Here is a 15,220-nt window from a genome sequence, read left to right as displayed (position 1 = left end):
TTTTCTGATGATAAGTTCCCTTTAATTCTCCGTAAGGGAATTTATTATTATGATTACATAACAAATTTAGATACATTTAAAGAAACTGAATTTCCTGAAAGAGAGGAATTTAATAGCAAATTGAATGGAACACAAATTTCCGAGACTGATTATCAATATGCAAAACTGATTTGGCGTGTGTTTAAATGTCAAAATTTAGGGAACTACCATGATTTATATTTAAAATGTGATATACTTCTCACAGAAGATGTGTTGGAGAATTTTCGAAAGACGTGTTTAAATGCTTTTTGTATTGACCCAATTAATTGTTTTACTACACCTGGTTTGGCATGGCAAGCCATGTTATATAAAACAAAAATTGAACTTGAACTTTTATCAGATATCAATATGTATATGTTTGTAGAAAAATCGATTCGCGGAGGTATTACACAAGCTGTATTAAGGTATGCCAAAGCTAATAATCCCTACGTACATGATTTTGATGCGGAAAAAGAAAAATCTTATTTACTCTATATTGACATGAACAATCTGTACGGACTATCAATGATTGACTATTCACAATATGGTGGTTTTCGGTGGGAGGATAAAATTGACAATTGGCAAGACAAGAATAAAGTTATCAATTGGCCCACGGATAGTGAATGGTTTTTTTTCTAGAAGTGGACTTAGAGTATCCAAATTATTTACACGAATATCATTCTGATTTTCCGTGTGCTCCCACTAATGAAGTTCCACCAAATGGTAAATACTCAAAATTGCTATTAACACTTAAATCGAAATCGAATTATATCTTGCATTATAGAGTATTACAATTTTATCTAAAACAAGGTTTAATATTGGTAAAAGTACATAAAATATTATGGTTTCGTCAATCTAAATGGCTTGCATCATATATACAAGAAAATACTCAACGTCGTGTAAATGCCACAATTGAATTTGAAAAAGATTTCTATAAGTTATTAAATAATTATGTATACGGAAAGACAATGGAGAATGTACGGAAACGAATTGATATAAAATTAATTAACAATGGAAAAAAGTAAAAAAATAGTAGCGCAAGTTCAGTTTCAAAATTGGGTAAAATTAGGAGATAATCTTGCATTATTCCATATGTTAAAAAATCTGTAACTTTAAATAAACCGATCTATGTAGGAGCTACAGTTTTGGAACTATCAAAATTAGCAATGTATGAATTCCATTACAATATAATGAAACCTCGATATGGAGATAAGATTAGCATTACTTATATGGATACTGACTCTTTCATTTACTACATTAAAACCGACGATATTTATAAAGATATAAAAGACATGAACGATTATTTTGATACTTCTAATTATGCAGAAAATCATGCTTTATATAACACAAAAAATAAACACGTTTTGGGTAAAATAAAAGATGAGATAAGTGGAGTTCCTATCATTGAATATGTTGGTTTACGAGAAAAAAATTATGCAATAAAAACTGATGAAAATAAGGAATTGAAAAAATGTAAAGGGATCAAAAAAATGTAGTTAAAGAACAAATTACGTTTAATGATTATAAATCATGTCTATTTCAAAACGAAACGATTCATAAAACACAATTTGAAATTAAAAGCAAATACCACAATTTAACAACAAATCAAGTAACAAAATTAGCGCTAGATCCGTATGATGACAAGAGAAAAATTTTAAATTGTAATATACATACTGTTCCTTGGGGGTATCATAATAAAGATTTGACATGCAAGATTTGTATATTGTAAATATGATAACTTTTTTTGGATATATTAGTATTGATAAACAAAAAATATGTCACAATCAGTTCGAGAACAAATAGTTGCAGAACTACATAAAAGTGCAAGACGAAACTATCCTCGAATACCCGTTATAACGAAAGGTATTCATGATTTATGGCAAGCTGATTTAGTTGAAATGAATAGTGGAAAATTGAAAGGTCTAGCAAAAATTAATCGAAATTTCAAATATTTATTAACTGTGATAGATACATTCTCTAAATATGCTTGGGCTATTCCTGTGAAAAATAAAACTGGGAAAGAAATTACACAAGCATTTATAACAGTACTGAGAAAAGCAAACAAAAGCCCCAAATTTTTACAAACTGACAGGGGTCGAGAATTTTATAATTCAGAGTTTCAGCAGGCGATGAAGCAAAATAATATTAAACATTATTCCACGTACAGTGATGTGAAAGCAAGTATTATTGAAAGATTTAATAGATCATTACGTAATTTAATGTGGAGACAATTTACACTGCAGGGAAATTATAAGTGGATTGGCATTCTGCCGGAATTACTACATAAATATAATAATACTATTCATTCCACTATTAAAATGAAACCTATCGACTCTATTAAAAAAGAAAATGAAAAACATCTATTGCAAAAGTATTCTGTGATAAAAAGAAAAAGTAAATTTAAGATAGGTGAATATGTAAGAATTAGTAAACTTAAGCGTCCTGGTTTTGATAGAGGTTTTACACGCAATTGGAGTACAGAAATTTTTCGAATTGCTTAAGTTTTCTTCACTAATCCTCCAACATATCACTTAGTAGACTCAAATAATAAACCTATTGAGGGAAGATTTTACGAACACGAATTACAATTAACGAAATTTCCAAAAACATATTTAATTGAAAAAGTTTTGCGAAAGAAAAATAATAAGGCCTATGTGAAATGGTTGGGTTTGCCAAAAAGTGAAAATTCTTGGATTGATTTAAAACATACTATATTGTAAAAAAAAGAAAAGTTAAGAATTTATAGGTGAAGCATGTCGTCACAAGTATTTCTTGTAGATTTTATAATTTCAAAAGGTGAATTTTATATTTTAAATTCTAGCAACACTGTAAATTTTCGTTGCTTAGTTAAATTGTCATTATCATCATCACTAGGTCTATCAGTATCACAAGTAAAAGTATATTAAATCAAATTTGTTCTTCCACAAACGCTGTTTTCTTATGTAAAGGAGAATAGAAAGCAAAATATTTAAAAACGCTATTTAAAATAAATGTGATATATCTGTAATAGAGATGGAATGGAAAATTCCTTTTACATGTATGGTAGCAGGTCCTACAGGCTGTGGAAAATCATATTTTGTTAAAACATTTCTTGACCATTATAGTAAGTTATTTAAAAATATTGTATGGTGTTATGATGAATGGCAGCCGTTGTATGATACTCTTTCAGACTGCACGTTTAAAGAAGGTTTACCTCAAAATAATGAATTTCAAGCACACGAAGGTTCACATCTTGTCATTATTGATGATTTAATGCGTGAGTGTGACCATCGGATTGTAGATATTTTTACTAAGGGTAGCCATCATAGAAATATAAGTGTAATATTTATAACACAGAATATTTTTCATCAACAAAAAGGAATGCGGGATATTTCGTTAAATTGTCATTATATTGTTTGTTTTAAAAATCCTAGAGACCAAGCTCAAATTAATTATCTGGCACGACAATTGTATCCAGGTAATACAAAATTTATTGAAGAAGCATATCAAGATGCAACTCGAATTGCATATGGTTATTTACTTTTTGATTTAAAACAAAATACTCCTGATGAGCAGCGAGTTCGAACAAATAAGTTTCCAACAGATTCTTTTAATTATGTTTATGTGCCTGTAAAAAATAATTGCAATATGGTTTATATTCTAACAACTATTTTTGCTTTAATAGCCGTAAAAAATGATTAGTAAGTAAAATGCACATTTGTTAAAACTTTTAGCAAAGTCAAAACCGAAAGCACGTAAGGCAATTTTACAAAATGCAGATCCTGATTTAATTCGCTCTATTTGTGAATGTTCCTATAACGTATTACAGGGAAATGTTCCATTAAATAAAACAGAAATAAATAAGTTAAAAAAAATTAAAAAGGAACTGAGATATTTGGTGAAAGAGGTCCATCATTAAAACAAAAGAAAAAAGTATAATTATACAAAAAGGTGGTTTTCTTACTGCATTGCTTGCACCTATTTTAGGGGGTATACTATCTAGTATAATTAAATAATTATGCAAAACGCAGAGAAACTTATTTTAATCTCACCAGAAAAATTACATCATTATAAAACGATATCTAATCTTGATGATGAAATGAAAGAAATTTTAAATAATAAAAGTTTAAATGCAGAAAAAAATGGACAAGATATAGAGAAGTCTTACAAAAATATTTAAATATAATTCAAAAACCGGCAGCAGTTACAACAGCAACTACTACTACTACGGAGGAGGAAGAAGAAGAAGAGGATGAGGAGGAGGAGGATGATGAAATAATATCTACTCTCCCTGAAATTTGTAAACGTAAAGCAAGACCTTTATTACGTAAATTGAAACAAAATCCAAATATTCAATGGGACGATAATGGAAATGTGAATATTAATAATAAATTAATTCCAGGTGCAAATATAGTGGATTTGGTATCCGATTTTGTTAGATGTCGTAAGAAAAATATTTCAGTTGCCGGCTGGAAACCTTTTGCTACATTATTAGCAAAAGCCAATATACCCTTAGAGTAGATTGGTAATCCTCAACGAATAGATTATATTAAAAAACTCACAGAGGACGAAGAGGACAAAGAGGATGGTCCTCCACCCCGTAAACGCAAATGGTGTACTTATAAGCAATAATACTAATATTCTATTGTAATCTATTGATATTTTTAAGTATATAGAAAGAAAGAAAGATGAATGAGCCGTACTTTACTTACTATACGCATCAAGCAGGAGGTGATTATAACGTGTATAAAGGTACAGCATATCAAGAAGGTTATGGCATTGGTAGCTTACTAGGGGGCTTATTCCGTACTGTATTTCCTTTATTGAAACAAGGTGCAAAAACTGTTGGTAAAGAGTTGATACGTACAGGAATTAATGTAGCAGGAGATGTACTAGATAATAATAGACCTATTGAAGAGTCTTTGCATGATCGATGGCAGGAAGCTAAAACAAATTTAAAAAATAAAGCTCGAAATAAATTAAATCAGGTGTTGGAAGGAACTGGAAGAAGAAGAAAGAAAGTTCATTTTAGTGGTGGTGGTGTGAAACGGATAAAAAGATCCAAAGATATTTTTGATTGATTGATTATGGAGCAAAGTGATAATTTTTACCTCACACTTCCTAGCAATAGGTCTATGAAATATTTTCCTCAAAATAGTCTTGCTTGTTATACAACTAAAGTATATCATCCTATTGTACTGGAGAAGGGAGTGTGGGAAACAGCTGTTGTTGAAGTACATTATACAAGTTCATTTCAGAATGTTTCGAAATATACAAATAATATTTATTACCGTATCATGAACACAAAAAACTGGAACATAACTCAAATCTTACCAGGCCACTATTATCATGTTGATGATATTCTATCTCAAATTAATCATAAAAGTGATATATTAAATTTACAATTAAAAGTCAAAGCATCTGTAAAACGAATTGAGGTTAATAGAGTAATAAAAGATCAAGAGAAGCATATAGAAGTACGCCTATCTCCTGAACTAGCCAGAATACTAGGTTTTGATCATATACAGCATTAAGATATAGCAGTTGTTCATCATGCTCGTTATCCACCTGATTTACAAAAAGCGCTACCTACACTTATGTATATTTACAGTGATATTGTAGAACCACAAATGGTAGGTGACACCATAGCTCCATTGTTACGTATTATAAATACAAATATTACAGAGCATGGTATTAATAATGTACATATTATTGATAATCCTCATTATGTGCCCGTGCAACGTAAACAATTTGATCAAATTATTATTGATTTAAGAGATAGTACAGGTAATCCACTTCCTTTCCAATATGGCATTGTATGTGTAAAATTACATTTTCGTAGACGTAATACGGTATTGTAAATTTTACCATATGTGAATATTAATAGTAAGAAAAAGACAAAAATGCAGTGTGAGTGTATGAAATCAGAATTAGATTTATTTGCTGGTTTACCCACTCAAACCAGTATTATAGGTAATAAAATAGTTCCATATAAACCTGTGGCTTCAATATCTGATAATGCACCAATAGAATTTGTAGTCCCCGGTAATGGGGATGACTATATTGACCTACCGCACACAATGTTTTATATTAAAAGTAAAATTACTAAATCAGATGGTTCTAATTTAACTTCTGCCGATAAGAAAATCGTCCCTGTAAATGATTTTCTCAATGCAATGTTCAGTGAAGTGCAATTATATTTAAATAATCAACTTATTTCCTACTCTTCACATACATATCTATATCGATCGTATATTGAAAAACTACTAAATTATAATGCTGAAGCTAAAACAACGCATCTTCAAACATCAATGTGGTTTAAAGATACTGCAGGGCATATGGACAGTGTGGCCGATGCTAATGTAGGATTTAAACAACGTTTTCTTCTCACTGCTTTAAGTCAGTCATTTGAATTATTGGGTTATATTCATGCTGATATTTTCAATCAGGAGAAATTTTTACTGAATGGTGTACAATTTCGTATTAAACTAATTCCAGCTAAACCTACATTTTGTCTAATGGGTGACGCAGATGCTGATGGAAAAGTTGTAATTGCAGATGCAACATTGCTTGTGAAAAAGGTTGATGTATCACAAGCAGTTAAAATAGCACAAAATAAAGTATTACAAAATCCTAAATTTAGAATAAAATATCCTATAACAAAAGTGCAGGTGAAGACAGAAACTCTGCCACAAGGAATTATGGATAGTACACTTCCAGATCTGTTTTCAGGCATGGTGCCTAAACGTATTATTATTGGTTTTGTTACTAATACTGCTTTCAATGGTACTTATCAAACAAATCCATTCAATTTTCAAAATTTTAGTATGTCATTTTTTTCATTGTATGTTGATGGAACGGCAGTCCCATTCAAACCATTACAACCGGATTTTGATAATAATCTATATGTACAAGCCTATTCTACGTTATTTACAGGTTCAGGTATTTATTATTCTAATCAAGGTAATGATATTTCACTTGCTGAATATCGTAATGGTTATACTCTACTGGTGTTTGATTTAACTCCTGATTCAAGCGCAAGTGCTGCATTTCATACTAGTCCACAACGGCAAGGAAGTGTACGTTTAGAGGTTCATTTTAAAGAAGCACTGCCATCTCCTGTAACAGCAATTATTTATGGTGAATTCTCTTCAGAATTAGAAATTGATTTCCAGAGAAAAATAAATATTAATTAAAAAAATGTTAAATACAATTGAACTTTATGAAGCATTACAACAAAATTTGCCTAACGATCATTTTACTGGTGTATATGCTGCTGATGAGTTACCTTTGTTTATTCATACATTTCCAGCCGCCATAATTATAAATACTGATTCTAGTGATAAGCCTGGTGAACATTGGGTTGCTGTTTATATATCTAATATGTGTGTGGGAGAGTATTTCGATAGCTATGGTATACCTCCCTATATTCAACATCATATAAGGTTTTTAAAACGAAAGTGTCTGTATTATACATGGAATAATAGACGTATTCAAGGTGATTTATCTCAATTTTGTGGACATTACTGTTTTCTATATCTAGCATGTCGTGCATCTGGTTATTCACTGCACGATTTTTTAAACAAATTCTCACTCACTACTATTGATGCTAATGATATTATGCTTTATTCATTTATGAGAGTATGATGATGTTAGTTTTTTAAACTCCGCCATTGCCGGCCCCAAGCCCTGGATGAGAAAGGAGGAGGGTTGGGGGTGTTGCTACCCCTGTAAAAGAAAATAATCTCTGCTATGTTCCAATAGGGGTTGAATATTATTTATTCTCTGCTATCTTCAATTAAGGTTGAGAAATAAGTCATACTCTTTTACTAGTTCTGCTATGTTAAAATAAGGGTTGGAAAAAAATGGGAATGAGTTCACCCTTGCTTTGCTATGTGTTCGTAGGGGTTGGAAAAGGGAACGAGTCTAAATCTATGCTATGTTCAATTAGGGGTGGAAAAAGTGATCGAGTACACCCCCTAAAATGGACTATGTTTAATCTTCGCTATATTTCTGTTATGGTAAAATAAGGGTTGAAAAATGAGCCATACTCTTTTATTTGCTGTGCTATGTTCTGTTGTGTGTTCAAATAGGGGTTGAAAAATATGCTCATAAAAGAGAATGAATACACCCCTTCTATGTTTCATATTCTTATCTGTTATCTGATGCTCTGCTATGTGTTTGTAGGGGTTGGAAAATATGCTCATAAAAGGGAACGAGTTCACCCCTTAAAATATGCTCATAAAAGAGAACAAATTCACCCCTAAAATGGAGGTCGTAAAAGACCGTGGGTTCACGGTGTAAGGTGCTCAATTTCCCAGGGGCTCCTGAGTTGTTCTAGTTCACCCTTGCCATGTTTCGTAGTCTTAAGTATTATCTTCTATGTGTTCGTAAGGGTTGGAAAATATGCTCATAAAAGAGAACGAGTTCACCCTTAAAAATATGCTCATAAAAGAGAACGAGTACACCCCCTAAAAGTGCTCATAAAAGGGAACAAATTCAGCCCTAAAATGGAGGTCGTAAAAGACCGTGGGTTCACGGTGTAAGGTGCTCGATTTCCCAGGGGCTCCTGAGTTGGCCAATGCTGGCCTAGGTTGTTCCAGATCGATCCATTTTCTACTACTCCGTAGGTTAATGTACTCCGCAAGAAGGTTTTATATGTATTGAGAACGGCATGTATCCTTAATTCTCAGGTTGTCCAACTAATCGTTTAAGAAGATTAAGTCGATTTTGCGCTTGACCTATGAGTTTGTTGAGATGTGGAGTCCAGGTTAGATGAGTGTCAAAAATGACACCGAGATCCGTAATAGTATTTGAAACTGGAGTAGGCGCAAGATCAACCTGAAGGCGAATTCGCTCGGGTATGGACTTTTGGGTTTCGGGTAGAACAATGATGAATTTCGAAAAAGTACTTATTGAGGCTTAACAACAATTGAAAATGTATTATTATGCAAAATTTGGTAGGTACCCCTATGGAAGGTTTCCCTGATTATCATCTTATTATTTCACAAAATGTAATAATGTTACCTCATATCCAGAGCTGCGTGTCTAGCCATGTTTATAAAAAGTGCTCATTATATTCCCACAATCCTACCACGCAATAACCTTGCGCCAAGTAGTTCTCTCCGCTTACCAAATAGTCCCATGTTTAGAACCGTTTATATATTAAAATAAATATAACTTTCGCTCTCCTTATACATTATCAAGCACACAAACAAGCAAATTATTAGTTCTTCCCGGTGAATTTTCAAACGTTTGCTAGAAACGGATGACCAACTGGAACTTAACCCAATTATCGAATCCACAAAAGATATAACATAAACAATGGACACACATACTCTTAAAAATGTAAAATTTTACATATTTCTACGAATATCTTTTAAAGTATAAGACCTAGCGAAAATTGTTAAGAATAACGTTTTTTAGATCATGGTTCAAGGAAAAATACTGTAAAAATGTTTGAAGATCGGATTAATAATATCGGAGATATGAGCAATAATCGAACACCTGGCATATTGAATGTTAGAGGGGGTGAAGGAGAAAGCACAAGGGAGAAGAGTGGGGACTTTTGGGATAATACACCTTTAGTTGGATCCTAACAACTGGCAGAAATTCAGCTTGTCTCGAATTTTTCCCGGCAAAAGCCCTTTATTTCTTGCGCCATAAATAGTATTCTTCGTTTATGAATGATCAGATTTAACGGTAAATTTTCTACATAGTGACGTTCTTACTCTTACTCTGTACCTTTGTTGACTCAGAATAATTTTTATTATCGTAATTTTAATATATAACTTTTTGTGTTATAGTTATTGCTCTATATCTGTCGCAATGTGTAGGAATGAAATACATACGATATCCAGGAATCCTATAGCGAACACACCAGTACGTAATGTTAAACGACAAAGAAACTCATGAAATATCGGGTCACGAAAATTATTCACTTCAGGAACTCTTGAACTCATGTTATTAGCTTATACGTGCTTCTTTAAGACTGTTATTTTATTATTTTAACATCTGTATGATTTCATGATATAATGGAAATTCAAATTTTCTTTCTCTCTCAGCCTCTGAAATTTTATATCACTAGCTGCAGACCTAGGTCCCGGTCACTTATATCATTAAATCTTATTAAATACTTCTTTTGTAATATTGTCACTTCGATGTAAAAGTTTACGGAAATGATAGATGACCGAAGGTAGCATCTGAATCTCTTGTTCTCTTTTCTTCCATTTGAAGAACTTTAATCTTCTTAACACATTCATGCATGTGTATCGCCAATTACTTTGGTACAAGTAATAGTTTTCTTTTCTTTCTTTTGTGTTGCTATGTCTTTCTTCAGTGTTATTGCGTTAATAGGACAAATGTTAAAATGTATAGTCAGTAATCTCGGTCAGGATACTCCCAGACAAGCCAGAAGTAGACCGGTTGATACCTCACAAGATGACAGGTATCATGTGACGGAAAAATTTGGAACACTCTATATATAAATAAATTAGGTACGTTAGATAGGCTTGTATTTTCTGGTATAAATTTTTAAGTTTTGGTCGTATTTCGTGTCAATAGGAAAAATGGTGTATCTTGGTTAAGTTAGTTTAGTGCGTAGAATTGTAGTCTATTGAATTTAGTGTCATTTTGTATGTTGTCTTGTGTTTCATGATTTTTCGTGGTAAAAGCTTCGTATTTCAGTGTTTTTCATGTCTTCAGAACATTTTTCTGTCGAATTTTGCAGATAGAAGTCATCTATAAGAATTTTATAATTTTCTACATAAATTTTAATAATTTCTAATTTCTATATTTTCGGCTATCTTAACATAAATTCTCAAAACTTCCTTTAAATGGAACATTTCTTTCTTCTACACGCATCATCTGACGTAAACGAAGAATTACCAGGTGTCAAAAGTTAATTGGTTGGTATTTTTCATCTTAAATCACGATTTGCTCATCCTATTGTCGAGATTTATCAGCCAATCCACGTAATCTTCTTTGTGAGACAGACGCCTTGAAAAGTAGCATGCATAGTGGATGACACGGATTTATTATTGTGAACAATTTTCGGCGAAATACAAAAGGTTTCGGATTATTTTAAGTGGAAGACTAGTTTCGAAAGGAAGCCAAAGTGGTGAACGTTCAAATTGGTTATAAAAAATCTAAAAAGAGAGCCGAATGACGGAACGAAAAAGGAACAAAATTGAAAAGTGTACTGCAACGCATTACGCAACATGACACAAAGTGATTTGTAGGTTGTTTACGTACAAAGAAATTGTCTTTGTATCCTCGTCGCCATAAGTGCCTTTACATCGCAGTGACGGGTATGTGACCGCGCAGTACTCCAAGGAAGGGATGGTTGTATAAGAATTTGTGATTAATTTTGAAGAGTTTTTATTTTGACTAGGGAATTAACATAGGTGAAGGGAGTAAAGACACAGATTTGAAGCATCAGTTCACTGCTATTGAAGCATCAGTGCACGAAAAGATTCGTATTCTCAGTTTTTCTATTTATTGTTTTATATGTTAAGTTAAACACCACAATATGTATCACTGATATCGCAGATCGTATTATTTTTTAAAATCGTGTTTGTAACCTATTGTCAAAACATTCACCTCCAGACATGATGTAGAGAGAAGAGAAAGAGATACGACATCTGTAATATATGTATATGTGATTCACTAAGTAACTGTAGAAATTAGTTAAAGGACAGATAAGAGAGCGAAAAGGAGCTCTAGAAGTCTGAACTTTTTAGAAACGTCCTAGATAGGTGAAAATATAGTTAAAAATTGCCAAAGGTATCAGGTAAATTACCTCTCTTTTCTTATATTCTAGTATACTTTTCCTTTCACATCCAAACATCTCTATTCAGAATTACGAGATAAAGGTGGAGAGAGAAACATTCCCATTTCAAGAATTATATCAGGAAAAAAATCTTTTGACTTAGACTAGATTCGAACTCGCAACCCTTGCATCCATGGCTCAGCGCTCTACCGATTTTTTTTTAACTGATTTATTGACAGCTTAAAAATACATTTGTGCAATTTAACAAAAACTACAAATTATACAACATAACTACTGATCAAAAAACCGCCCCAAGTTATGAGGGGGAAACAAAAACTTCAAATAATTAGCAAAAAATCCATAATAAGAAGGAACATTTTGACATTTGACATGCGCACCGTACATAAACAATTTGTATTGGTATTCTGAATAGTCTACATGAGTAACCAGATAGTACACCGTATAAGCACACAACCAGAGCATCGAATTTTGTTTAGGCTGCGGCATAGAGCAAAAATCAGGAAGGCGTAATAAAGTATCTGGGAATGCTTGAATTCCACAGTGGCATATATATCCTAACATGGCCCGTAATAAATGCCATATTGGTAAAACCTTAGAACACGTCGTGAGACGATGTTGAGAATCATCTTCCTGTCCACAAGAGTGACATACGTTGTTTGCAAGTAAGTTAATGCGTACTAACCGAGCAGGTGTAACAAGAAGATCATGTACGACTTTATACCACTCAATGCGTATATATTGTGGTATGACAGGACTATTTATATTTTTCCAAATTTGCGTCCAGCAAGAGGTGGGACTTATTCTTTCGACACGAGAGACTGTGGTATGGTCAGAAAGTAATCTTGTATTGTACAATTTTTTTGCAAGCTCTCGAGAAGAAAGAGCCGGATCTCGTTCTAAATAACTGCCCTCCAATAAGAGTTCTTTTAAATAAGAGACCGATGAGAGTAAGTTACCTATATTTAACGGTGCAAGTATACCGACTCTTTCATACCAGAATAAGGCCCACTCTTTAGTGAAGGAAGGAGATTCCTGATACAGTTTACAATACCATTTTGTGAAATACAGAACAAAGCACTTTAAACGGATATTGATCAAATTAAGACCTCCACTCTCCTTCCTTTTACATAATATTGAATAAGGCACACGAAAGATGTGCCCTTGCCAAATATACCAAAGACTCAAAGATTGAATTTGTCGGAGACTATCCTTCGGAGCAGGCAAAATTTGGGCAACATGCCAGAATTTTGCATAAATATAGCTATGACAAATCCAGATTCGTTGTTCCAAATTAAAAGGTCGAAAACGAATATCCTGACAAAGTAACTTTATATTAGTGACCACTCTCTTCCAATTGGAAATAATCATTGAGGAAACATTTGGCTGGTAGACTATACCTAATATAGAGACTTGCGACACAACAGATATAGTAGTCGGCAGATAAGTCGGAGTTGTAACACCAAACTGTAAAAATTTACATTTATGCATATTTAGACTAGCTCCAGCAGATGTTCTAAAATGAGCCATAACCTGCATAACTTGTTGATAATCCTCATTTGAACGGATAATGACACTAATGTCATCTGCATAAGATCGCAATGCAAGTTTAGTGCCGTTTATTGGAATTCCAGTAAGCTGGCGATCGAGTTCCGTAATAAGAGGCAGGAGATATATACTAAACAAAACCGACGACAAGGGGTCTCCTTGGCGTATGGACTTACGAATTGGGAATGCTGGGGTCAAGAAACCATTGACTTGGAGTCTAGAAGCTGCATGTAAAAACAGGGTTTGGACTTGTTGAATGAATTTATGAGGTAACCCTATATGTTGCATAACATGAAATAAATAGGAATGTCTTACATTATCAAAAGCTTGACAGAGGTCTAAACTCAGTAAACCACCCATAGTACCTGTGGTATCAAACCAAGCAACTGTGTCGCGGAAGTCCATTAGAACATCTAACATTTTGTTACCAATACTAAAGCCACTTTGGGCGTCATGCAATAGATCAGGCATGAAAGGGTGCAATCTACGAGCAAGACATTTCGCAATAATTTTGTAATCACAGTTGAGTAATGTAATAGGGCGGTAATCACTCAAGACCTGGGATTTATCTTTCTTCGGTATTAAAACAATGACCCCCGTAGCAAATGTGGTAGACACCTGACCCGTCTCTAGAATATAATGAGCGACTTCAAGAAAGTCCGAGGCAATAATATCCCAATAACATTGATACAAAGCATACGGAATTCCGTCAACTCCTGGACTACTCAATGTACTACAAGATTTAACTACTTGTTGGATTTCGTTCATTGTATATGGTTGGGTCAAGAGGTGTGTTTTAGAGGTAGGAAAATTCACTTGCGGCAGAGGAAATGGCGGATCAGACTGAGTAAGATCAGGTATGTTATTAAATTTATTTTGATATTCGGAGAGTATATAAGCCGCTATATCAGGTTGCTTCTGAAGGACATTCGCATCCCCTGTATGAATAGAAGGAATACTGAGACGTTCTCGTCGCCGAGTTTCTTTTATATGTTGGTACATGGATAACCTTTCGTGTGGAATCGTCAGAGGATCACGTCTTCTTGCCCTAAACCCTTCTAAGTTTTTTCGTTGCAAATTTAAAACTTTTGCTTTAAAAAATTGCAATCTTTGATATTGATCTGGAAGATCATTCCTGTGACTCAATTCTTGGAGACATTTGTGATAAAATTGCAAAGTATGTGTAGTCTGTATAGCCTGATCTTGTGCGATGCGCATAAAGAAGGATTTGATATTGAGTTTAACCATTTTCTCCCACCAATTGAGAATAGAGTTGAAGTGGGGCTTACGTTCACACCATTTAATCCAACAGTTTCGAAAGTTTTCTTTAACTTCAGGTAAATCTAACAAAGAAGAGTTTAATTTCCAATAAGATTTACCCATTAACTTTCGTGGTACATCATAAGGGATCCATATTTGTACTGCAAAATGATCGGAAAAAGAATTACCACGCACATCATACATCACTTGTGGTGTACACAATCTATCACTAAAATAAAATCTGTCTATTCTACTCTTAGTACTATTACTACGGACATACGTGTACAAATGGTCTTTCTTTTTAAAAATAGCAACATCCTGTAGCCTAAGTCCATCGACTAAATATCGTAATTCAGGACTATAACTAGTGTCTCCTGTGGCATCTTTTCCAGGTCGAATAATACAATTATAGTCTCCCCCAAATATTACATGATCATATGTCAAATTGAACATATATACTAACGTTTCATTAAAAAATATCTTACGTTCATTTATTTTATTATGCCCACTAGGAGAATATATATTAAGAAATAATATTTTGTTCCAAAGAAAACCAATAGCACGGCCATCTGGTGTCATGCGCAACTGAGAAATCTCAAATTCGTGCTTGATCAAAATTGCAGTACC

The 15,220-nt window shown here is 33.2% G+C and overlaps 1 protein-coding gene across 1 annotated transcript in view; it reads right to left on the bottom strand.

Annotated features, from left to right (window-relative positions):
* LOC145663697 (uncharacterized) overlaps positions 1-10,056 on the bottom strand; it is a 66,920-nt gene extending 56,864 nt beyond the window's left edge. The window contains exon 1 of the mRNA XM_081729791.1: positions 9,849-10,056. Within this exon, the coding sequence (XP_081585917.1) occupies positions 9,849-9,959 (111 nt within the window). The 5' untranslated portion in view covers positions 9,960-10,056. The remainder of the gene's footprint in view (positions 1-9,848) is intronic.
* Positions 10,057-15,220: the final 5,164 nt, after the last annotated feature.

This window comes from Thermobia domestica, chromosome 11 (genome assembly GCF_964235325.1).
Source record: "Thermobia domestica chromosome 11, izTheDome1.hap1.1, whole genome shotgun sequence".
NCBI classification, from domain to species: Eukaryota; Metazoa; Arthropoda; class Insecta; order Zygentoma; family Lepismatidae; genus Thermobia; species Thermobia domestica.
This window is presented reverse-complemented; position numbering and strand designations above follow the sequence as displayed.